The sequence below is a fragment of the Gouania willdenowi genome, chromosome 5, assembly GCF_900634775.1.
Source record: "Gouania willdenowi chromosome 5, fGouWil2.1, whole genome shotgun sequence".
Classification (NCBI taxonomy): Eukaryota; Metazoa; Chordata; class Actinopteri; order Blenniiformes; family Gobiesocidae; genus Gouania; species Gouania willdenowi.
In genome coordinates this window covers 13738371-13764655 of record NC_041048.1, presented here as the reverse complement: position 1 = coordinate 13764655, position 26285 = coordinate 13738371, and the positions used below count along the sequence as shown (strand labels likewise).

Sequence of the window (26285 nt, the reverse complement as noted above, 5' to 3'; positions counted from 1 at the left end):
GAGTATATAATGTGTATCTTTATTATGAAAAGTGGCCAGGCCATGATTTTTTTTAAAAAAAAATTTAAATCAAGGGTGAAGACCTAAAGGAACGGATTCAACAGGTTGCTGCATGAAAAAGGTAATCTTGTTCTTTCCCAATCAAGTAAGAAAGACTAGTGTCCATTACTAGTATTGGAAAAGAAATAACCCTAAAGTGCAGTAGTTGTGAGAATAAGTAGTCTGTCTAGAGGAAACACACACAAAGACCTCTGGCGGTGGTGGGCTGAGCAATCAAAACAATCTTTCTTTGTTCTGATTGAAGAGAAAAGAACCAACACCATACACTTCAACAGAACTCATCAGGAAAATTGGGCGATCGCTTAAATAGGAAGGAACATGTGTCAGAGACTGGGATGAAGATAGAGAATTAGATAAACACTGAGGGAAAAAAAAAAAAAATCAAATTTCCTCCCACTGTCTCATCCTTTATCTGCTTAACTCTTTCCTTTTTTTAGCCTGGCTTTTTTATGTGTGTTTCACAGCTTTTCTCCGAAAATCTTTTTTTTTTTTTTTCGGAGTAGGAATCAAGGAGAAAATTTGTGGGATTTTCCCACAACTCTGCAGAAGACCCCCCCCCCACACAGACGTATTTTCTATTTCCCCTGGATTCTCTCTGTCTATACTGTCGGAGGGAAGTCTTGAGGGGAAACCACCCATATTTTACCACAACATACTGTGGACCAATGCTGAAACTTTGCACCTCTCGTTGTTCCATAAACATCCACTGTGCGTTGTTATGACAACAAAACAAAAGCAGGAGTTCTGCAGTTTAAAATATATCTCTGCTTTAGATTAAAGTCTCACAAATAAAGAAAACTGAATAAAGTCATTAATGGCGCATATCATCAAAACATTTGGTTAAAAATAAATATATTTGGGGGGGTGATAGAATCATGAACTGTTTATAATAATAAACCATAAAATTGTGTTTTTTCATGTTTTCAGTGAAATTGGTCACTTTTCTGATGACCTCTGACAGAACACTGGTGTATAATTTCTTTAAAAGTGACTTTAGGTAGATTTAATGTGTTTAAAATGTATCATTAACTATATAAGGCTTAAGATATAAAAAAAAAAATATATATATATATATATATATATTTTATTGTATTTATTTTTCTCCACACGTGTCCCCAGACTGGCTTAAGTGACTATACCCCACAACACAATAAGCACAAAATGCACAACTGTAACTTCACATTTCACTCTCAACTTAAAATAGTGGACTCTTCTATACCCCTTCCATTGCCATACCCAAACTCCCTCTTCCCTGTTCCATTCCTCCTCACCAAGGTGTAATGAACACTGCACTCAGTAAAATATCTATTTATGTATTTGTTTTTTCCTAACAATGCACTCCCTATTGGGGCATTTATTATTAACATATTGGTTCAGTGGCTACAGGTTTTTTGTTTCCATGCAGAGGTTGTAATTTACCTCAGCAGCTTGTGTCTCCTGGTGAAGCAGAGTCAAGCCTGTCAGATCCTCCAGGAAGGAATGGGAAGAATTAAAAACCTTGGACAGGAAATTGAAGCCTTCCTTCTCATAGTGCTCCAGGACCTGGCCAAGAAAAGCAATAAAAAGAGGATAAAATTAAAGGTGATTGTTTGCATTTAACACGGCAAAGAAAGCATTACGTCACCTTTAACAATCGTCAAAGAACACATTTAACCAGGAACAGATTTAAAAGGGTGTTTTTCATCATGGATTCGTGGCAAATAAACCTTTTCTGAATCAGATACAGTTGAAAATAAATAGTTAAATCTGGCTTTGATGGCCTCACTTGAGATAAAACTAGGTGTGTGAATTATAAAATGAAAAAATCAATGCATTTGTCTGCATCTTAATGTTGTGAGCCCTCAGACCACCGTTCAACACCTCTGCAGTTATTGCCTTGATTTAATAACACAGCAGACTTCAAATAGCTACAGTGTTACTCTAAACTCACACACACAAAAAGATCATTTACCCTCTCCTTCCTAAAGCTGGGCCAAGCCTTTCATGGACGCCCACAAACTGTGCTGCTCTGCAGGTGTAAGGTTTCCACTGCTTCAGACATCAACAAGGGTGTGTGTGTGTGTGTGTGTGCTTTCAGACTGACCTGGCGTCTAGTCCTGGAGCCAGACACGTTGCACACAATACACTCTGTTGCGTCTGTCATTCATCTCTGCGATCTCTCTATTCTCTAAACATCCCACCCTCTATTTATTCTTTGATTCTGCACTTCTGTGGTTTCGGTTCCATGGTATCAAGACTACGCATGACGTAGGACAAGAAATGAGCTGAAGATGATCGATTGATAAAGTAGATTAAGTTTCTCTACATAGATATACTCAATAAATTCCTTTTTCAAATAAGAAGTACCACTGATTTTTTTTTTTTTTTTTTTTTTTACAGAAATTTGCAATCTTACCAAATAAAAAAATGTAAAAAGCACTTTGACCCAAATTAACACTGTTATAGAAATCTTTGTCAATGCACTCTGTCTGAAGAAATTAAGTCAAATTGAACCAAAAGATCTTTTGTGGAGTTTATCCAGAGCTCTGACATGAACAAAATGGTACAGATGAAGTTTCTCTCTCGTGTAAAAGAAAAAGTAGAAATCACACAGTAACTACAGATTTCTTAAAGGTTAAAAGGGAAAGCTGATCAGAAAGGTTGCTAATGGAACAGAGGGGAAGGGAATGAGGTTTTCCAAGCTCAGGACACCTGCAAGAAGTTTGTTATGAGACTGTCGTACACTGAGAGGGAATCTCAGTACTTGTGTGTGTGTGTGTGTGTATATATATATCGTCCTCTATAAGCTCTGGATAAAACGTTCATATAATTCTACCATTACAACACACATGGGGATAGTATTTTACCCACATGCATAAAGGTGGGAAGATATATACAAAATTCCCAAGATGAGACAATATACAATATGATACTGAGCTCACGATACCGATACGATATGATCATTTTGAAAAGGGAAGAAGACAAAAAAAAATATTAGGCTGACTCAGGCCATACTTAGATTATAATCTGGGTTTAACCTTATTATCTTAATAGGAATATAATAATAAGAAGAATTTTTTTTCCTCAAATAAAGAGCAATAGAACAAAAAAACAGAGACTGACACCAAATCATATCATCATCATTACATTCTTTAAACAAGAGCACTCAAAGATCGCAAACCTCTGCTGAGTTTAGATCAACTCACCAAATTTAATTTAAATCCATTCATAACTTTTTGAAATGGAAAATTATTCTAGATACTGTATCTACAGTACCTCCTGGATCATCTCCAAAATGGAATTCATTCTTCCTTTTGACATTATCAGCTCACCAAATTTTATATTAATGCCTTTATAACTTTTTGAAACTAACAAACATCCACATTAACAGACGGACGGACGGACAAACGCCGATGAAAAATATTCCTATCTGTGCATGAATTTAGCATACATTTTTTTTCAGAAAACATCAAACTACAACAGTCTACATGGCCCATATTTAAAATTTGGACTTGTTCCTTTTCAACAATATTAGCATATCAAAATTTTTGGCAGCCATTGAGACCATTAATATCGCAATATCTTGCTGCATGACACATCGTCCCACTGTTAGTGGACCTCATAGACATTGTTTTGAAGCAACGGTAATGTGACGGCAGTGTACAGAAAACAAATAAACACATTAAAAATACATCAGACACACTTCCAGATAAGATGGTTAGTACATTCATGCTTTTAAACAGTGTAAATACAGTAACGGGTACCTGTCGTCCTATATGTTATATTCCTTAATCTCCATTTAAAGCTATTGCTGTTACTATACACACACATGTTGTAATTTTTAGCTCGTTTGTCTGCTCACATCAAAGATAATGACTGAAAGCATCACTATTAGATGTGTGTGTCATAAACAAAGTAAATACTGGGTGGTCTCTGTGACTCAGGGCTCTTTTATCTCGATTGTAAAACGAGGAGTGAGCAGATGAAGGCTGGACTGTTTAAAGTTTATAAAGCTGTGTACAGTCATGGGGAAAGGATCCAGCATCAAACTCAGAGCTTTCCAACAACGCAAAGTCTATTTTGTTTTGTTAGGGATGATAAAAGTAATGAAGTCAAGGAAATGTAACATAATAAATGGGTTTTCATTGATTACTACCCTTTGTTCTCATGCGTTAGCAATTTTAAATAAAGTTGTAACAAATATTCAGATTTAAACATCCAGTTTGTTTAATATTTTTAATGTTTTTATGATTTAAAAAAAGTTATAAGGCTTCTGGTTCACTAAAATCATGCAAATGTATTATTTAAGGGTGTGACGATACACTCAGCTCACGAGACGAAACATGATATTGGGTTCACGAGAACGAGATGAGACGAGATTTTAGGAAAACTACATTAGCACTTTTTTTTAACTGGGTTGCACATGCATTTTGAAATGTTTTAATATCACTCTTTACATGCATGATGTAAGCATGAGCTTTTAATAAACGTCTTCTTTCACAAATTGAAACTAAAACTAAAATTTATCAAAGTTCAAATAAAATAAATAAAATTATATATTTCTTTCTTTTTCCAAGTGCAAACAATATTATGTGCAAAACCAAATCAAAGTGCAACTCTGTCAATACAGAGTGCAAATAGTGCAAACAGACACTGACCAAGTGTGTCATTAAGAACATGCTGCAACTACACAGCCATGTTCTTTTAACTCTTAATAAACTTCTTCCACAAATGGAAACTAGAACTCCTCTTCTTCTTTTCTTTCTCCTGCTTTAGGTTCTGGCAGGCTAGATGTAGCAACCACAGGTCACAAATAGAAGTTGATAGCTCACAAACAAAAAATAATAATAATCATTTGAAAAAAACAAAACAAATAAATAAAATCTCACGAGACAGATTTTTAACGCAACAAGAAATCTCGTTGAGTTTGATCTCGCAAGATCTCACGGCACCCCTATTATTATTATTATGTAATCTGTCACAGACAAGGCTGCAAAAATTGGGAAACTTTCCCTGGAAATTTACTGGAATTTATGGGAGTTAACAAAAATTAACAGGAAAAAAGACATTTTTTTCATCAAAATTAAAGGTAGCAGGGATGCTAAAGATAGTTGGGAAAATATTGCATCATTTTGACTTCAACAACCAGGTTTCATGCATGTATTGGTGACAATTTGAGCAAAAGACGCATCCTGAATAACGACGGACCATGACAGTGAGGAGGAGGAGGAGTCAGATGTTGAGGAAGTAAACACTGAACATGTTGATGAGGCCCAGGAAGAGGTCTTTGTCTGAAAGGGTTTTGAACTGCACTTTTTTGTTGTTTGTAAAGGGCGGGTTGTGTTTTTATTTAACTTTCAAACTTGAGATCAGGCAGATTATGTTTTTGATGTGAAATAAATTGATTGTTCAATTCAATAATTCTTGTGCTTGAAGAACAGTTATAGGTGATGGTATCAGTGCTGCTGTTTGTGCCACCAAGATTTTTGGTTAAATAAAGGTATTGAATAGAAATTCTATTTTGATGTTTAAGATCATTACTTTCTGCAAGTTCTAAAAATGCCTTCATAACAACACTTCAATCATTGTAAAATTCTACTTACAAATACATCTGTTAAAATATTCTCTCTTTTTTAATTGCATATTTTTCATAGTTTACATATGATAGTTACTTAAAATAAATCCCAGTTTCCAGGTAATTCCAGTGAAAAATTCCATTAAAAAGTTTCTATTTTTTGATATTCCCAAAATTCCACAGCTTAAGCTTTCATGGAAATTTGCCGCTATGGGTAAAGAGGTTCATGTGAATAACTGATGTAGACCTCTTAAAAGCTTGTTACACAGAAGGTGTTCAAATTACACAAATTAATGATAATTCAAACAAAGTACATACATCACAATTTGTTGCGATAGATTGAACCATTAAATGGCCGTGGAAAAATGTAGGTCCCAGGGTGAGACCAGTTGAGAACTCCTGCTTTAAAGCACACTGCAGTTTGAGAAAGACCTGTTCAAGTACTTCTACAGAAGTAAAAAAAGCAAAAAAACATGAAATTGTAAAGACCTTTCAGGATTGAAAAACCCATCAGGTACAATTTCCTTTCAGATGTACAGCAGTAACATCTGCTCAGAATTTGGCAGAATCCAAAGAAACTTTTTTTTATGAAAGTCTGGTCATAAGTGGTGGAGATGGAACAGAATCCCCTGACATTACACTGGGGATATTCTATTTACTGCTCCATAGAGATCACACATCTGTCTAACAAAGTCAACTTTTCCCACAACAAGCAACTTTATAGTTTGGCTTCAAATCGTCAGCAAAAAAAATGAACATTAATAAAGCATTATTGGGTTTGAGTTAAAATAAAATCACCAAAGCACGACTGAAAAGTAGCTTCAAACTAGAATATTTACATTTCCTGATGGAAATGTAAGTGAGGATGGAGGTGCTGGCCAGCGTCGCTGTCAGCGCTCAATTCTTTCGTGGACCTTTCAGATCCCTAACGCATGCGCAAAACGCGTCTACATCCGGTTGGCCTATTTTACGGCAGTTACTGTACTATTTAAAAAAGGTTGAAACCCTGCTATTTAAAAAAAATTAGAAGTTTAAGTTGTGAAAGAATTCCGATTTATTTTAGTTTTTATTTTATTTTCTGTTTGGTTTTTGATTGTCAATGTTGTGTATTGTGTTTTTCTCCATTTTCTTTTTTAGTTAAAGTTTTTTACTAGTAAAAGCAACACAAAACAGTCACATACTTACATGTGTACTATTAAAATATTTAACAAACATCATATGGTTGGTTTACATTCAAATATCACGTCCCAGGACCTTAGTCGTAAAGATTGCTAGTGTAGTAAGTGACGTAGGCTCTGAAATGATCAGGCCCGCGACAGTCACACTGCATTAGCTTAGCATTAGCATTAACTAGCATTGGCGAGCATTAGCATTAACTAATATTAGATAGCATTAACATTAACTAGCATTGGCTAGCATTAGCATTAACTAGTATTAGCTAGCATTAGCTTAACATTAACATTAACTAGCATTAGCATAAGTTAGCAATAGTATTAGATAGCACAAACATTGATTAGCATTAGCATTAACTAGCATTAACATTGACTAGCATTAATATAAGTTAGATTTAGCTAGCATTAGTATTAACATAGCATTAACATAAATTTGCATTAGCATTAACTAGCATTAATATAAGTTAGATTTGGCTAGTATTAGCATTAACGTAGCATTAGCATAAATTTGCATTAGCATTAACTAGCATTAATATAAGTTAGATTTGGCTAGTATTAGCATTAACGTAGCATTAGCATAAATTTGCATTAGCTTTTGCTAACATTAGCATTAGCTAGCATTAGCATTTATATAGTGGTGCTGGTCCACAACAATGGGATTTTAGCCCAAAACTCACTGCAGTTGAGGGGCTGTTGGTCAAAAACATTTGAACAAAAAGAAAGATTGAACATAACAGTTGAAAGACAACAGACAGCTGAATATTTTAAAAGTTGAATGGTTGAAATCCTTTGAAGAATGGCTGAACAGCTGAAGTTCAAAGTTTAAAGGGGCAATATGTAGCATGTGCCAACAATTTCTGCCACCACCAGGTGGCATATTACTTGTGACAGGTTTTTAGTTTTTTTAAAATATGATGTAACTCTTAACAGTAAAAACAGTTGAAAAGAAAGTGACATCAATTTATTTAGCGCATATGTTTGAAATTATCTAGACTACTACAAGCCAAAAATATGGACTTGTACACAGCGGTGATGCTAGTGAACATTACATCAAACTGTATAAAGACATTGCGCACAGAAAAAGGCTTTGACGTCCAAGGTGGCCTAGTTCAGGGACAGCTCTGCTGTAAACAGGCTTATACTCACCCAACAGGTGGAAAAAAGGTACTACAGGTTGGCAGGGACGGCAATATTTATTAATGTATAAATAACTATATAATCTAAAAAAAAAAAAAAAAAAAATCACATATGGCATGACAGCTAAGGACATGTTTTCTAACACTCAAATTTTGATTTTAGGTATTTCAGACATACTTAAAAGTTGAATATGGCCCTTTTAAGTGAAAAAAAGTTGAAAAGTCTGAAATGCCCAATAGAGAGGAATGGGGGAAAAATTTGCACAAAAGTTAAAAAGTGTAAAAGTTACAAATCACAAAAGACATGGCATAAATCTTGGAAACTTTCTGAATGATAACTTATTTGTCAAAATCGGACAAAAACACAATAGTGAGGATGCCTCACTAACTACCAGTAGCTTTTTCTACATAATCTAACATCATTGGTTGAGTTAGACGTCATATTATCTGGTGGTGTGTAACTGTGCATATAGGCTGCTGTAGTAGGAATAGTCTGGTGCATTTTTAAACACAGCCACGTCAACTGTGATTTACTCTTTTGCGAGAAGTTTTATTGGCTTTAAGCCTCAGAGTGAGTACACGCGCACCACAAACATACACACAGAGGGAGAACGAGTAGAAAAAAAGACGAAAAAAAAAAACCGCTTCAACGCTACAAGAACTGCTTCAACCCAGACAGGGGCTGAATTGTTTTGTTTCCATAGTGAGGTGGCAGCACACAGCTGACGGCAGGAATACACACACAAATGCACACACACACACACACACACACACACACACACATGCACGAAAAGTGAAGAGAAAAACAGGCAAACACACAATAAAGTTGAAGCACAATAAAAATGGACAGAGGGACACATGAGGAAGTGCATGAGTGGGAGTAAAGCATGTCCAAGATATATTTTTTTAATCCAACACATTTCTCCTATCAACACAATCTCTTGCAGACTGAATATATAATTTCATCAGTCACATGAGCAGAAACATGACACTGTTAGATGGGGTGGAACGCTGTACGTTTTTTTTTTTTTCTTCTTCTTCAGAGCGTAGGAGGAGAAAACTTAGTACACAAGCGAGCTAAACTCCCTGCCCCCACGCTGGCTCTTGGTTTCTCCCTCTGTCTTTACAGGAGAGCGATAGATCTCAGGCTTTATGACCTCTTTATAGACACAAAGACTGCTTTGAGATCTCGGGAGAATATGGGGAGGGTGACGTGTTGCCACAAGTCTTTCTGCAGAGCCAAGTCTTGGTACACATACAAAAGTACCTAAAAATGTTTGACACAAGAGAGAAACAGCAAGAAAAAAAATAATATATATATATATATATATATATATGTTCTATTTTTTTCATTAATATGTTTTAACACTAATGTATCGGTCCATCATGTTGCTGTGCAGTAAGTTATTTGCCTATAAACTATTGATAATACATGAGATATGTGTCAGGATTACTACTTCTTACAGATATTTCAAACTTCAATATAAATTTTAAAACAAACACGCACACACACGCACACACATACACACACGCACACACAGTGTCCAGAAGGAGTGGGAGCTGCGTTAGTGTTCAAACCAGTCACTGACATCAGTGAGCAACTGTTGTTTGATTGTTACCACATGGTTCACCAGATTCACTCTTTTTTTTTTTGCCTTTCTCTCTTTACATGTCAAAATCCAAAAACGACCAAACAAGACAGAAATGGGCATCTGTGCAATTTCTATTTCCAATAATTCTGTTAGATTGAATAGGTACAAATACAACCTGTCAATGAAAATAATTCTTAATAAAACTTTTCTGATACGATTGGTGTCACTTACAGTGGGTGAACAGGCAGTGCATTTGTCAAAGGCCAGGCTGGCAGGCAGGACGTTGTCAAATCTTGATAGAAAGCCTCTGATCTGGGGACAAGAATGTCATTAAAGAACATTTTAGAAAGGCATAAAGAGCCATATTTCTATTGATATGATCTTTATTTATCTCAAACTCTAATATTAAATCAAATAAAATCATTAAACAACAAAAATAGAACCCATCTATGTCGAGACAGTTCATATGCACATGCATGTTAAACATATTGTATATACAAGATTAATAAACAACCAAATGCACCGACACACGTACGTCAACATGCATCTTAGGGCAGCACAATTAATTACATTTTAATTGTGATCACGATTTTGGTTGCCACGATTAAATGAATCTGATCATCAGCAATATTTACATTTAAAATACGGGCTCTGCATAATGTATTTATTCTGTTCGTCTCTGGAACATTTGTAATTATTGGGTTAATTTTTATTTACTTTTCTTAGCATAATTCTTATTTAAAGCTTCATTTTGCACTGTAAACTGTACACATATTGTTTGTTTAAAAGTAGTGTAATTTTCCTACCATGATAAATAATTGTGATTACAATATTGATAAAAAATAATCGTGATTAATTAACATTTTGAGCATAATCGTGCAGCCCTAATGTATCTACAGTAGCTTGATGAGGGACAGAATGAAGCAAAGCTTATCTAGCTCTGCCCTTTCGCAAAATATATCTTATTATTAATAATTTATTCAATCAAGGATTTCACTTTTTTATTATATTTTCAATGATTAAAATGTAAACAAAACAACTATTATCAGTCCAGGGAAGCACCAAGATGTACAGCCTTCTAACGGCAATAAGAGAACGTTCTAAACTTAACAGCTTTAAAGAATGGCTGAAGAGTAATCAGTCATGTTCTGTCAGTATATTTGTACAATGTATGCAATTCATCTTGGTTTTGTTATGTTTAATGTTAAATGTAAGGAATTACGGATGTAGATTAGCATTTATTTTTTGCTAAATCCAGCATGTTTACGTCACTGTATAGTGCATTCCATCCCAAACAAAAAGGAAAATAAGGAATAAACTTTTCGCCATGAAAAGAAAATTCCCCTAATAGTCAGTTGTCAATAAGGCAAAGTGTGCCCCCTTCTGTCAAATGGCAACACTTCACCACACATACATGCATTATTACACATAAACATGTATGTATATTTATTTAAAAATATCATTATTATTATGTGGTGATCTACTGCAATTGATGGAGAAAAACTGAATTCATGTTTGCGTCATTATTCATTGCCAATAAAATGTAAAATTATAGACAACAGGTGTAAATTTGTAAATATCCACTCCTCTCCTACTGTCTTATTGTACTGTGTATGTACTGAATTATGTCTATGTATCATATGTACAGTGTTGGGAATAAATAGTTATTTTTGTAATATATTACAGTAATATATTCCTTTTTGAAGTAACTCAGTAGTTTAACTCATTACAAAAGTGGTAATATATTACTAGGTACAATTAAAGTAACTCAAGTTACATGCATATTTAATTTAAGTGCATATTTGCTATTTTTTCTCACTGTTTGCAATTATTTGAGGAAAAAAAGATGATCATTATAATTAAATATAACTGATGGAGGAAAAAAAAGAGCGTTCTGCTCCTGAAACAGCAGAAGTATTTGAAACAAAAATTAAACCGATGTTATTCGAACACTATCAGTGTGTTATAATTAGTGTTCTGGACCAAAAGTAACTCAAATATTAACAGTAATATTGTAATACAAACATATTACATTTTTCATCCTAGTAACAAAAATATATTACAAGTTTTGAGTAACTTACACAACACTGCATGTATATATATTGTTTTAGTTTTTGTCGTGTCGATATAAAATAAAACAAAATTTATAATAATTATAAAGAGATTATAGACAACTTTGACAAATTCCCACAGAACAAAGCCAAAGACAGGAAAAAGGGATAAAAAACAAAAATTAGTTTCGATATCAGGCTTTATCATATTATCATGGTTAAAATGTAATAATAATAATACTAATACTAATAATAATAATAATCATAATGTTAAATGGTGAAATTTGGATCAGTCTGCACCTTAAATAAACAATAACTTTTCTGATTGATAAACTTTACGATATTAACTTCTTTTTTTACAATTAGAAGAATTTACATAGGAAGAAGACAATAGGCCTGAATATTTAGAGGGTTTCAAAATAAAACGTGTTGCTGTTGAGTCGGACCAATGTTCCCCTGTTAGATCTGCTTAATGTGAAATATATGTAATTTATAAAACAAGTCTATCATTTTATAGTTCAGAGTTGCTTTTTTTAAAAGATGTCATTTAGATGAAAATTATTCTACATTCTACAAAACAATTTTGCTCTGTAAGAAAAAGGTCTGCTCAGTAAAATGTGAAGTAAAATCTGTTACAAATACTGACACCACATTTTTACTATAGCCACTATTAGCCTCTTCAATATAAAATGTAGATACTATCGGTTGGGATTTAAATTAATGGGAAATGATCATGAAATGTAATTATGGCAAAAGAAAACAGCGTTAGATTAAAGGACAATGTCTCAGCTAATGTACTTTTCCTTGTTAGATAAAGATAATTATTATGAAGATTACATGAAAGGAGGCAGAGCTGTAATTTTGAACATTCCAGCTAGTGAATCTATAACTGTGATGAGAGCAGAAGCTAATATAACAGGAAACAATGGTGATGGCGATATAAGACAAAACAAATATAGTCACACTTTAAACTTAAAGACCTACACAAATAATCAAATGCATTTTAACAAAAACATATAAGACCCCCAGTCTTCATTCACTCAGTGCACAAGTGCAACAATGCATAACCTCCTTTCATTAGTGCTGCATTGTGTTTTTTCTGCACCTTTGAAGGCGTTCTACACACGTTTAGCCCTGTTGCTAATGTGCAGCATGTTGGAATATCAAAGCTTTATCTTGGCCTCCTTTCCACGAGTTTGTATTTTTGAATTGAGACACTTCATCAACAGCAGAGATGGAGAAATTTAATTTATTTGAAAATGGTAAAGCTTTACAAAGCCCCTAAAGACACTGGAATGCTCTAAAAATATATTTAGAAAAACAAATGTCCACGGGAATTCACAGTATTGTATAGTGACTATATAAAAGAAATACTTGCAAACAAACAAACCCACAAAATGTAAACTCAGTCTGACCCAGGTCATAGGACACTAATGGCATGATACTCCAGCAAATTTAGTGTTATATTCCTAAGCAGACCAAATGTATCAAAATCATGTTTGAGGGCGACTCACCTGATGAGGCACAAGCCCCAAAGAGGTCGGAGGTTCATTCATTCTGTCATCGCTGCTGCTGGCTATCGCATATCCACTGGATGTAGAAAATAAAGGACATATTTTTAGAACTGTATATATATATATATATAATGTGTACTGCAGTCTATGTTATAATAGCCAAAATATACAAGGTCAGGATGCATACCAGGGTTGGGGTCGATTACATTTTTCAGTTCCAATAAACATTTTTTATCCTCAGAAAGTCAATTACAATTAGGTTTTTTATCTTCAGAGAGTCCATTCCAACTACGTTCTCAATTACTAAAGTTAATTTACAATTAATCACAATTACTGAGCTTAAAATATATAACCTACTGAAAGTTAACCTTCCTCTTATGTTAGTTTTCTGTTAGCATCTCTTATGATAGCGGGTCCTAAATCAGCTGTAAAATACACTAAAAACAAATATCTATCATCTAATTTATTTCCTATCTATCGGTTACCTTGTTAGGCTTCCTAATTTGATTTCATTTGATTTGATTTCATTTTATTTCAAACATGAACACAATAGCAGTGTATCTCACAATGAGGGGAAATATATATATATATATATATATATATATATATATATATAAAATGATAATAATAATGGAAAAAAAAATCAATAAAATCAAACAAGGCAAAGAGAGAACAAATGTTACAGAAATCCTGCTCATGATATGATATGGTAATACTATTGAACAGTAAAGCGCAATCAATAAAAATATTGGTTTTAATATATTTGGTGTGGGAGTTTGAGCCTTTTTTGTGTCAGTATAACTCTCAATTAAAAAAAATTGTTAAATGGTAAAATGTGGGAAAGCTTGATATAACACATATTTTAATAATTGTTAACTACATATGTGTAGAATTGTAACATGGTTCCCCAGTTTTGCATTAAATTATAATTGATAATTTTTATAGAATTTTCATGGGAATTACAATTACAAAGTCAATTATCTAAACTCAATTACAATTTAGAAACAATTACAACATATTTTTTAATATTACAATTTTAACAATGTCATAATTATAATTAATTATCAATTATGCAATTAGAATTATAACTGACTCCAACCCTGATCTTTTAGTTGAGTAGAAAACTCGCTTTTTTTCTTGTAAATGACATCATTTAATTTATTCCCATAAATCCTAGAAACTTTTGATTTGCTGAGCTCACCCTTCACTGTGCTGAAGAATAGACACCATCAATTCCACTGCTAGGGCTCCAGCAATCATGGCGAGGCCTGGTCTGCTGACTGTGCACTGCTGGTCCAAGGTCCGATCCCTGGTTGACTGTTCACAACAAAATGCAAAAATGAGAAAATACAGGTACTTGCCTTAGGGCAGAAATGCATAGAAAATACAATTTAAAAATAGATATTTGATTTGATGACTGATAATATTTTAAATGGTGTTTGCAGTGCGTTCAATGGCAGACTACCTGACATAAAATACATGTAACATAGCAAAGAGCATACTTATTGAAATGAATGAATGAGTGAATGAAATGAAATGAAAGGTAACCACTTAAAGCATTTTCATGGAATAATGGCAATGAAAGAGAGAAGTATATACAGTGGTGTGAAAAAGTGTTTGCCCCGTTCCTGATTTCTTACTTTTTTGCATGTTTTCCTCACTTAAATGTTTCATATCATCAAACAAATGTAAACATTAATCAAAGATAACACAATTAAACACAAAATGCTTTTTTTTTTTTTTAAATGAAGGGTTTTCTTAAGGCCGTCTATGCATATGTAGTGCCCCTCATTTTTGCCACTTTTGGTCACGTGATAGGTGCACCATGTGACTTAAAGTTCCGTCAGTTGTATTTTAGCTCATATTTATTTTTAGCTACCCTGCTAATCTTTTTATTTTAGCCCTAACCCTAACCCAGGAAATACCTTAAATTTTTTATATTTTTGTCGGATATGTATTTTTAATGGTGGAATTTGCTGTGTTAAATATGTTAAAATGAAAAAATGATGTCAAAAGTGGGATTCGAACCCACGTTAGCAGAAGAAGAAACCTTGAGTGCGGTGCCTTAGACCACTCCATAGGTACCCCAGGTGCTATGGGTACATTTAACGTATCTCTAGAGACTTTCTTTTATTAATGAGGAAGAAATAACTCCAAAGCTACATGGCCCTGTGTGAAAAAGTGTTTGCCCCCCAGCTCCTGTTAAAACATAACTGTGGTTGATCACACCTCAGTTTAATTTCTGTAACCACACCCAGGCCTGATTACTGCACACCTGTTCTCAATGTAGAAATCACTTAAATAGGACCTACCTGACAAAGTGAAGTAGACCAAAAGATCTTCAAAAGCTATAGACATCATTAAATCTATAAATCTATCAGTCTGGAAAAGGTTATAAAGCCATTTCTAAAGTTTTGGGACTCCAGCAAACCAGAGTGAGAACCATTATCCATAAATAGCAAAACACAGAACACTGGTGAACTTTCCCTGGAGTGGCCGTCCGACCAAAATTACCCCAAGAGCGCAGCGACGACTCATCCAAGAGGTGACAAAAAACCCCACAACAACATCTAAAGAACTGCAGGCATCACTTGCTTCAGTTAAGGTCAGTGTTCATGACTCCACCATAAGAAAGAGACTGGGCAAAAATGTCCTGCATGACAGAGTTCCAAAACCAAAACCACTGCAAAAAGAACGTCTCATTTTTGCCAGAAAACATCTTGATGATCCCCATGATTACATCTGGCGTAAAAGTAACACCGCATTTCAGATAAAGAACATCATACCAACAGTAAAATATGGTGGTGGCAGTCTGATGGTCTGGGGCTGTTTTGCTGCTTCGGGACCTGGAAGCATGAATTCTCCTATCTACCAAAAGTACCTGAGGTAGAATGTCCGGCTAACTGTTCCTGACCTCAAGCTGAAGTGACCAGGGGTTCTACAGCAGGACAATGATCCATAACAAACCAGCAATTCCACCTCTGAATGGCTGAAAAAAAACAAAATGAAGACTTTGGAGTGGCCTAGTCAACGTCCTGACCTCAATCCTATTGAGATGCTGTGGCATGACCTTAAAAAGGCGGTTTATGCTCGAAAACCCTCCAATGTGGCTGAATTACAACAATTCTGCAAAGATGACTGGGCCAGAATTCCTCCACAGCGTTGTAAAACACTCATTGCAAGTTATCGTAAAAGCTTGAATGCAGTAGTTGCTGCTCAGGGTGGCCCAACCAGTTATTAGGTTTAGGGGGCAAACACTTTTTCACACACGGGCATGTACCCTTGGATTTTTTTCTTCCTCATTAATTAAACCTTTCATTTTGTGTTTAATTGTGTTGTCTTTGACTAATGTTTAAATTTGTTTGATCTGAAACATTTAAGTGAGGAAAACATGCAAAAAAGTAAGAAATCAGAAAGGGGACAAACACCTTTTCACACCACTGTATTGACCTAAGATGTATTGAAGGACCTTTGACTTTAGAATAAAACACTTCTCGGGAGAGTTGAATTCATGAAAAAATAATGTAAAATTGCTATTCTTAGAACAACTGGCAGCACCCTATGGTTAGAAATGTGCGTCATTGCTTTTCATACATTTTACAGGCAGTGCTTTGTACGTAGAAGCATAAAAGCATTCACATATATATCACAAAGTGTTCATTTTAAACTCCTTAGACTAATACTCGCATTTAAGGTTTAAAATGAGAAAAAGAAAAAAAAAACTCACTACCTGCAGCTAATATTTTCTGCACAACATAAATTAGTAATAACAGGAAATTACAGCAGAATGAAGCAAATAACCCAGTGCTCTTCCAGAAAGTTCAGAAAAGAGAACAAAAATAATCAAATAGAGTCTGTTTGGATACATGAAGTATGTGGGAGGCAGGGACGTGTGATTTTCACAAGTAGAAAATGTTGTGTAAAAAAGATGACTTTGTAATGCCATGATTAAACAAATAGCTGTATTATTTCATGCTCCCAAAAGCTGAAACATACTGAGCAATTAAATAAATAAAACTTATCACGCTAAATAAAATTGTATTTGTATTAATATTGAAAAAAAAAAGTCTAAGATGTGGAAATAAATCAACTGAGAGAACTAACTTTCACTCAGACTGTTCTTTGTTAAAAAAGCTCCCCCCAAAAAATTACAAATTATAAAACAAATAGTAATATGGGTTCAAGACAAAATTTCAGCCCTGGTATTTTCTGTCCAGACCAGCTATATTATCAGAGGACACCATGTAGAAGCTGTTATTAAGTCAGTGATGCTCAACATGTAGCTCTTTACGTCTATTATTCCCCCAGAAAACCTTAAAATGGGGAAACTTTTGAACACCTTTTTACCAATTTCCTTTTACCATTGTGCAACTTCCTTTGTCCCTTTTTTGCCCCTTTTAAATAAGTTCTGACACTTTTTTTCAGACTTGAGCTTCTTTTTGCCAATAAAAATCCCTTTTTTCCCTATTTTTGAAAGTTCTTTTTGACACTTTTGTTAATTTTTTGGCCCACTTTTCAAACAAATAAGCTATCTTTTGCCCAATAAATACCACTTGTTTAGTTTTTCCCCAACATTTTGCCTCTTTTTGTTCCACATTTTTACAGTTTTTTCACTATTGTTTGGCATATTTTGCCCTTTTTCACTATTGTTTGCTACAATTTGCTCATTAAAGCTACTCTTTTCCATTACGTACCACCTGGTTCCTCTTTATTTGCTCATTTTTTTGGACACTTGACTGCTTTAGGGTTTTGGGCCTTTTAGTCACTTTTCACTCTTTTCTTGCCACTTTTTTTTGCCTTTTTTAGACAAAAAAAAATGTAGTAGACGGCCCACTTCTAGTTCAAGCACTTCACATTTTGTTCAAGGCAGAAAATCTCGTGGGCAATTATATGTTAAAGAATGAATTGTACAACTCCAAATTCAAAAAGGGGCTCATCACTTAATGTGTGCAATAAAGTGAGTTTTTACTTTGATTAATATTTTTCTCCTCATCATCATTCAATGCATTCTGTACTGTGTATGTCTGACGTGTGTGTTTTGTTTTTTTCCTCACATCTCCTGGTGCAACAACATCATTGCAAAAGTAGCAGCCCAGCTTGTGCCCTGGGATGTTGGAGAACAGGGAGGATCCTGGAACAATGGGAGCCGACCCGGCTGAAGTGGACATGGAGGAGGACGCTGAAGAGCAGGAAGCAGAGGAGTCTGCTCCACAGGGAACGCTCTGACTAATGGCTGTTTTCTTCAGGCCGTGGCGCATTACCACAAATGTGTCAAAACCCAAAGCTGCATTCACAACAAGCTGTTGAAGGAAGAAAAACAGTGACATTATGTTGATAAAAGGTTTGTGCAGCTGACATAATCGCTGATGTAATATGATTTCAATTTCTTCCCCCCTCCCCTCAATTATCAGAGAAATCCCCAATCAGTAAAGCTAATGGTGGGGGTGTGGCTGCATGTTTATGACACAACATTCGATCAAATATAATGGCATCAACTACAACAGTGTTTCTCAAATGGGGGTACTTGAATGAAAGGGTTAGGGTTAGGGTTAGAGTGGAAAATTAACAAATAAAGTGTTAGTCTTGGTCCCACCCCAGGCGTGAGATGGCCGGAAATGATGAAAAACTATAGAATAAATCTATTCAAGAGCTATTAAAACAGTGTTTTTCAACCTTGGGGTTGGTACCCAATGTGGGGTCGCCTGAAATTTCTGAAAAATATAAATAGATTGTTAAAAAAAATTAAATTCCTCTTCTCATTACCAGTATTTTATTTTATTTTTATTAAAACATCACACGTTCTTAAACATTGTTAAAATTCAAGAAAAAAATTGTCTTTGGACCAGAAAATGGGGTTACGATCCAAAAAAGGTTGGGAACCACTGCACTAAATACTGTTTCTTTCCACTTATTTACAAAATGAGATTCTTTAAAATGTGTATTATCACTCGTTCATTCCATTATAAGGATCTATAGTTAAATAGTTTTCCAAGCATAATGATGTAGTCGAACAAAGGAGGTACTTGCTTGCATTCAGAAATGAAAAAGGGGGTACTTGAGCCAAAAAAAGTTTGAGAACCACTGTACTACAATGACTCAATAAACAGAATAATTTTAATTCCAGTGATTGGTTAATAAAATTCAGCTTTAGGTTTTTTAGGTAAAAAAAAAATCAAATATAAGAGAAAAAATTAGGTTTTCAGACAGATTGACAATAAAAGTCAATGTCCTGTTTAACCTTTAAGCTAATCAAATCTGTGAATTTCATTATCCATTTATTTTACTTGCTTCATCTGGATTAGAGCCATAGGATTCTGAAACCAATCCACACAAAAAAACAACACTTATCAGAACACATCTCAAGGTTTACACAGTTTGCTATGTAGAAGCACAAAAGTACACAATTCCAATAGCTTTTGTTCACTTTTTTTATATAACCTTCATTGCTTTGTTATTTATTTATTTACCTTTTGTTTGCTCGCAGCGAGGACTGTCGGCAGCCAGCGGCTTTCTCTCGTATCCATAAGAAGAAACACCACGTCATGCTCTGCAATGAGCTTCTCCAGCTGTTCAACATCCCTCTGAGCCTGAGACAGAGTCGCCTGAGAGAAGTTGACGGGGTGGCCAGGCATCGGGATGCTCATATTGTAACCCTCGGCATTCTGCAAAAAGAAACAAAAGGGAAGAAAGAAAAAAAGAGTGGGAATGTACGCAATCTTGCAACTGAATTTTTGATCTCGTAAAAAAAAAAAGAAACATTGTAGAGCTTGTTTGCTGGTTACTCTAAGGTTGTCAGCAATAAAAGCTTAATTTATTTTTTTTTATTTTCACAAAGCCTTAGACAGGTTAGAACCTACATTTTTATTGAACACTATAAAATTCCTTGGTTTTTGGCAGCTATTACTCCTGACTAACAATCAGAGCTTTATAAACTTTTTTTTTTTTTTTTTTTTTTTTTTTTTTTTTTTTTTTACCTTGTCTGCACATGCTTTCGAAGGTTAACACTACAAGAAGTGCAATCTTTTGACAGCAATGCATATTTTATTATTGCAATTAAATAAATTTATTTATTTCATTGCATAATTGTGACCGTCACCAGCCCTCCCTAGGGAAGGGTAAGAAATACTTTATTAAAGGGAGGATGTAAAAAAGAGAGGGCAGTGTTACACCAAGGTGAGGGGTTGGAGGGGGGTGGGGAAGTTAGCAGGGAAGAGGGATACAAGATAGGATATGGAATGGGTGAGGAATAGTTTTAAGTGATGCGATGTGAAATTGTGGTTGTGTATATTGTGTTTATTGTTGTGTTGTCAAGCCAGTTTGGTGACCAGTGTGTGGTTTAGGAATAATGGTGGTGGCTGTGAACAGAGGAAGAGGTGAGTGGAAATTCCATAAAACAGGTATTTGGGAACAACGTGTCTAAGGTTGAGCCCAGTATGAGTGTTATCCCACAGCCCAAGGCCAGTGCATCCATGACAAATGTATTTCCAAGTACCGCCACTGCAAAACCCAAGAGCCGCCCCCGGGCCCGAAGAAGCAGTCAGGCCAGCAGCAAGAGCAGGCAGCCTAAGGGCCCCCGGCAACCACCCCACGGCCAAGCAGTCCCCCGAACGCCCCCAAGATCCCAAGCCGAGAGGCAGCCATCGCCCCCCCATACACACCCGAGAAAGCCCCAAGGAGCCAAGGACCCAGCGCACCACGCCACCGATCCCACCCCCAACCCCCAGACCCCCCACCCCATCGACCCCCCCACCCCCCCACCCCACCCCCGCGCCCAACCCCCCGAGGGGAGGGCCCAGAGAACTCCCTGCCCGAGGCCCCAGCGGAGGAGCCGAAGCCCACACCCAGCAGACGACCAGAACCGCGCCGAACAGGCAGCCAGTGGGCACCCGCCGGCGAGCCCAGAGCCAGCAGGGGCCCGACCCCAGGCCAGAAGGACCCGGAACGGATGCAGCACCAGGAGCAGCCCGCCCAGGGAGGACGACCACACCCCAAGCCGCATAAGGCACCAGGGGGCCGCTGGGAGTCTCCCCGCCGGCCCCCAGGCACCCCAACCTAGCCCCCCACGGCGCCCCAGATCACCCTTCACTGATGCCGCCCGTGCCACGAGCTTCAGTTCTTTTTTTTTTTTTAAAGCCAGGGCCCCCTCCAAGGGCCAAGCCAGACCGCCCCGCCGGGATGTGGCCCCCTATTCCGGCCCCCGACACCCTACCTCACGGGGCACTGCCCAAGCAGGGGCCGTACCAGTAGGTACGCAAGGGCGCGGCACGCGCCACCCGCCCCGAAAGACCCCCGCCAGGACCGGCCCGGCCAGCCGGCCAAGCACCCCCGGCCCCAGGAGCACCCCCGGGACCAGGACCCCCCAAGGGCAAGCCCCCGGGCCAAGCCCCCCGGGACGCATCCCCCACCCCCGCCCGGGACCCGGCCACGGCCCAGCAGGACCGCACAGCCCCGGACAGCCCACGGCCAGCAGCCCAGGGCCCGCCGCCCCCCGGACAGCGCCAGCCACGGAGCAGCGCCCCCCGCCGGCCCGCGAGCAACCGGCGATCCCCACCGCGGGGACGGAGGCACCCCAACGGCACACATCAAGTGCGGGACAGCAGCCCCCAGCCAAAGATGCCCCGGACCCACCCACCAGTCCGCAAACGGCAGGATAGACCCACCAGGCGGCCGACAGCAACCTCCACCACCGGAACAGCTAGCGCCGCCCCCCAGTAAACAGCATCACCCCGAGGCGCCAAGCAACCCCGCCCCAACCCCGGCGAGGACACCAGCACCCCCCCAGCACACCCACCCCCCAAACCGGCGAGGCAGGCCGCCCCGGGCCCGCACACCGCGGGGCCCGCCCCCAAGGCCACCAGGAGACAAAGCAAGCACCAAGCCACACCCAAGGGGGAGAGGCACCCCCGCGCCCCACCCGGCCGACACAGCCCGGAAAGACCCCGCAAGGAGAGACCCCGGCAAAGCCCCCCCGAGACCCACCGCCACGCCCGACCGCACCATCTTGATGTGCTTTTGCTCTATGCAGTGGCCCAGCCACCAACAGAGGGGCCAGGCCCCCACCGGAGAGGCCCAAATATGTGTACCAACCCACCACCCTGTTATGGTGCCTCTCCATTCCCCAATGGAGAGGCACTTCCCGATCCCCTGTGTGAATGTGTGTGTTTGGTGAATGTATGGGGTGTAATTAAAAGAAGGGGGATGGAGGGGAGCGGTGCTCCCACTCCAGCCTCTGTGGATTTATGTGTATGTGGTGTAATAGGCCGGAGGGTGTAAAAGATGATACACCCTCCGGGGGGTGACATGTTGAGATGCGATTAAAATTGGAGGGATTAGTAGGGCAACTAGAGGTGGGAGGGCCGCCCCCACGCCACTACATAGTAACACAGGTGGCGGCCCCCTCCACCCCCAGCCCCACCATCCAGCCCCCCAAGGGTTGGGTATTGGTGTGTGGTGCATTTTGTGAGTGAGCCAGACCAGCTGGGAGTGGGGTGAAGTGAACATGTAGGAGGCCTGTCCAGTGTGAGCCGGGCCCGTCCGCGTGGCGGGCCACGCGAGAGGGTAGATGGCGCAGACGGGCAAGTGGCACTGCGGGCCCCGGAACAGCACAGCCGGAGACCCCCCCCCACGGCACCCCCCAGACCGCGCCGGCCCCGCGGAGCACGGCGACACCCCCCACCCCCGGGCACAGCCAGGCACCAACAACATCCCCCGGCGCCCCAGGGGGCGACCCCCGCTGCCCGCCGGCCCGGAGCAACGCCACCCCGCCACCAAGGGGAGCGGCCGAGCGGGGGGGAGGCCCATGCCCGCACCAGGGCCAGCACAGGCCCACCCGGCGCCACGATACAACACTCTCCACCGGGAGGCGGCCCCGGCCCCCCCGACGAGAGAGGACGCCATCCACCGCCAAGCAGGGCCACCCCGCCAGCCACGGACCGGCAAGCCAGAGTACCGAAGCACCCCCAGCCCGGAACCGCCCCCCCCCCCCAACGGCGCCAATAGAGCCCCCCCCCCCCCCCCCCCCACGGAGGCAATCCCCGACGACCCACGCACCGGCACGAGACACCCCCCCGACGCCAGCACACCCCAAACAACAGCGGGCCCAAGGCCACCAGCCCCGCCCCGCCCAAGGCTGCGCAGCGCCGCCACGAGCCGCGGCCGGTCCCCGGGCAGATGGCCGGAGAGCACCTCCCCGGACACGTAGCCCAAGGATCCGCCCCCGGGGCACCCCCGCCCCGGAATCGCGCCCACGGCGCCCGGTGCACCCAGCCAGCAGACCAGCCAATCCCAACGCGGATCCACCGGGCCAGGAACCACGCGCCGCGCCCCCGCACACCCGCCCAATACGACCCCCGGGGAGGCCCCATAGCACCCCTCACCCCACCCCCTAGCCATAACGTCCACACCCCGGCCATTGCGGTCGTACAAAAAGCCCCCGAGGGGGCCCCGCCTAGCTCGTCGCGCAAGCGACATCCCTAGCAAAGGTGCGCCCCAGGGAGCCAAGCCAAGGACCCGCAAGGGCCGACGGAGCAACCCACAGCCACACCCCGCCACCCAGCAACCCAGGAGGCAATCGCCGACCCCGGGCAGCAGCCACCCCCAAAGCTACCCCCACCCCGGATCCCCCCGGACCGGAGCCAAGGACCCCACCACCCCAGGCCCCCCAACGAGACCACCCCCCAGCCAACCCACCCGGCACGGCACCGCCCGCCCCCCAGGCGGGAGCCACAGCCCCCCCACCAGCGCCCCAGGCCAACGGGAGCCCCCCAAACCCAACCCCACAGGATGGCGGGCGCAAGAGCAAAGGAGGAGGAGGGGGGAGGACGAGACAGGGGGACAGGGAGCAAGGGGAAGGAGCGGCAGGGGAGCACGCAGGGCCCCAGCCCCAGAGACCAACCAGATGCGCATGCAAGGGGCAACGGCGCCAAATCAAACAGCCCCGGGACCCCGTGAACACCCAGAAGGAATGCACACCCGTGCTGAGGCAACAAGGCACCCCGGCAACCCACCCCAGCCATCCTGACCAAGACCACCCCAGAGGCCCAAGGCGGCCCCGGCCTACAGTTGGGCTAGTGCGTTAGTAAAGAGTGGTGCTGGCAGTCGCTTGCAGGCTAGATCATCAGGCTTTTTAAAAATTTAGATTTAATGCAATTAAAAAAGGAGTCCAACGCTCCTCAAAGCACGTTATTTTTTTTTAAATAACAGAGCTTTATAAACTAATGGCAGCATACGGCTGATGGCACAAAACTCAAGTACAAAATTAATTTGCCTAAGAAAGAATCTCAAGGATTTCTGAAGCATCAGGTCAGCAGTGGTTCTCAACCTGGGTTCAATTGAATCCCAGGAGTTCAGCAGGGGTCAAGACACACACAGATAAAATATGTTACACATATTTAATTTCCAATATAAAGTAGTTTATTAAAAGATAAACTATGATAAAGTTAAATTAGAATCTTTAATATAAATTTACAAAATTTTAGATTAAAAGAGTTATTTCAAAATAGGCAAAAAATTAAAAAAAAATTGCCTAGGCTTTTGTGTGTCCGAATACAATATAGAATTGTTTTGAAGAAATCATGAAACTTGCAGGGTTCAGTACTTCCAATAAGGTTAAGGTTAGGAACCACTGATTTAGATGTAAAGGATTGTGGATTACCTTCCATTTTGAATCCACCATATTTGATTTTATGTTCACAAACTTCACATCTTAGTCAACGCACTTCAAAGGCGCTACAACCAACCTTGAATAAATACAGAATAAAACTAAAATATCTCCGAGCACTGTGGGGTCCGATCTATATTCATTGTGTTATAATAGAGCACGGCTCCACGATGCGTGCACAGAATGCTACAAATTCTGTGAATGCATGAAAGTGCAATCGCAGCATGAGAGCAGAGTTAACAGCTGCTGGGCTCTGATTAAATCATGCAAGCTTCCAACCAGGAAGAGTGAAGGACTTTTATAAGAAATATGACAAAAGATGAAAATATATGAAAAGAAAATAGGGGGAAAAAAAGAAAGAAATGGATCCACACAAAACCAAGCTGCAGCATAACCTTTTTTAAAAATTGTTCCAACACTAAAGAAGTTCCGCGCTCCATTTTAGACGTCAATGGATTTTTTGTTATTTTCCACATTCATTTGTTTTTGTCTGTGCTGATCTATTTGCACAAAAAGAAACTAAAAAGTCCAAGAGATTTGTGAGATTTCAGCAAATAGTGAATCACCCAATCTGGGCATCTTTAAGCTTTTCTCTCCACTTCAATTCAGCATTTCTCTGTAAGTGTTGCTAAGCAGCCATGGCAGTAAGTTCCAGCTGCAGAGTTAGTCATATTTTTTTCAATTTCAGGATAAACCTTTTTAACCCGCAGCAAGAACAACATCATTAAAATAGCAATAGCGTTATTTGCCTGGGAGATAAATTACTAATTTAACACTGCCACAGTAATGATAACGAACCCAACATTAGGTGACTGCTAAACAAAAAAAACAGAAAAAAAAACTGGCATGAACAAATGTGATGTGACTCCATAAAATATTGTTAGGTGGCAAAATTATTTTCTTTTTTTGAACTAAAGTTACTACTATTTTTTAGGTAATATATTACCTAAAATATTGTCATAATATTATTATATGCTTCAGGCTTACTCTGTCTCTTTCATAGACATTAGATGCCCAGGGGTTAAAAGAACAGGAGAAAAGACATAATAATATAAACCAGGGATACAATGAAATAGAAAATAAAAAATGTAACATACATAATGTAATGTAACATACATAATTAATTAAAGGAATATATATGTATATATATATATATAGTAGGGATGTAACGATTCACTCAACTCCCGATACGATTCGATTCACGATACTGGGTTCATGATACAATTTTCTCACGATTTATTTTACAAAATGGGAATGTTGACAAATGACTGAAAAATATTCTTTTATTTTTTGGGGGAAAATACTGTACTATTTTCCTTTTATTTTTCATTGTCAAAAGAATCCCTTGATAAACTATGCAAAATGATGCAATTTAACTAAAAATAAATCTTGAATGAAATAAATAAAGGAATAATACAAATGAAGAAGAAACCTATTAATTTAAATTCTGGTTCTATAGTAAACAATTCAAAACTGCATAATAGTTATTTTTCTTTTTAAAAGTGCAACTGAAAATGTATTTTGTGCCTTAACAATTGGACTTTTTT

The 26285-nt window shown here is 39.4% G+C and overlaps 1 protein-coding gene across 1 annotated transcript in view; it reads right to left on the bottom strand.

Moving 5' to 3' along the window:
- Positions 1–1440: 1440 nt before the first annotated feature.
- atg7 (ATG7 autophagy related 7 homolog (S. cerevisiae)) overlaps positions 1441–26285 on the bottom strand; it is a 36346-nt gene continuing 11501 nt past the window's right edge. The window contains exons 13-18 of the mRNA XM_028446085.1: positions 19547–19741; positions 18134–18379; positions 14281–14396; positions 13080–13155; positions 9746–9826; positions 1441–1602 (exon numbers count right to left, since the gene is read on the bottom strand). Coding sequence (XP_028301886.1) covers positions 1441–1602; positions 9746–9826; positions 13080–13155; positions 14281–14396; positions 18134–18379; positions 19547–19741 — 876 coding nt within the window. The remainder of the gene's footprint in view (positions 1603–9745; positions 9827–13079; positions 13156–14280; positions 14397–18133; positions 18380–19546; positions 19742–26285) is intronic.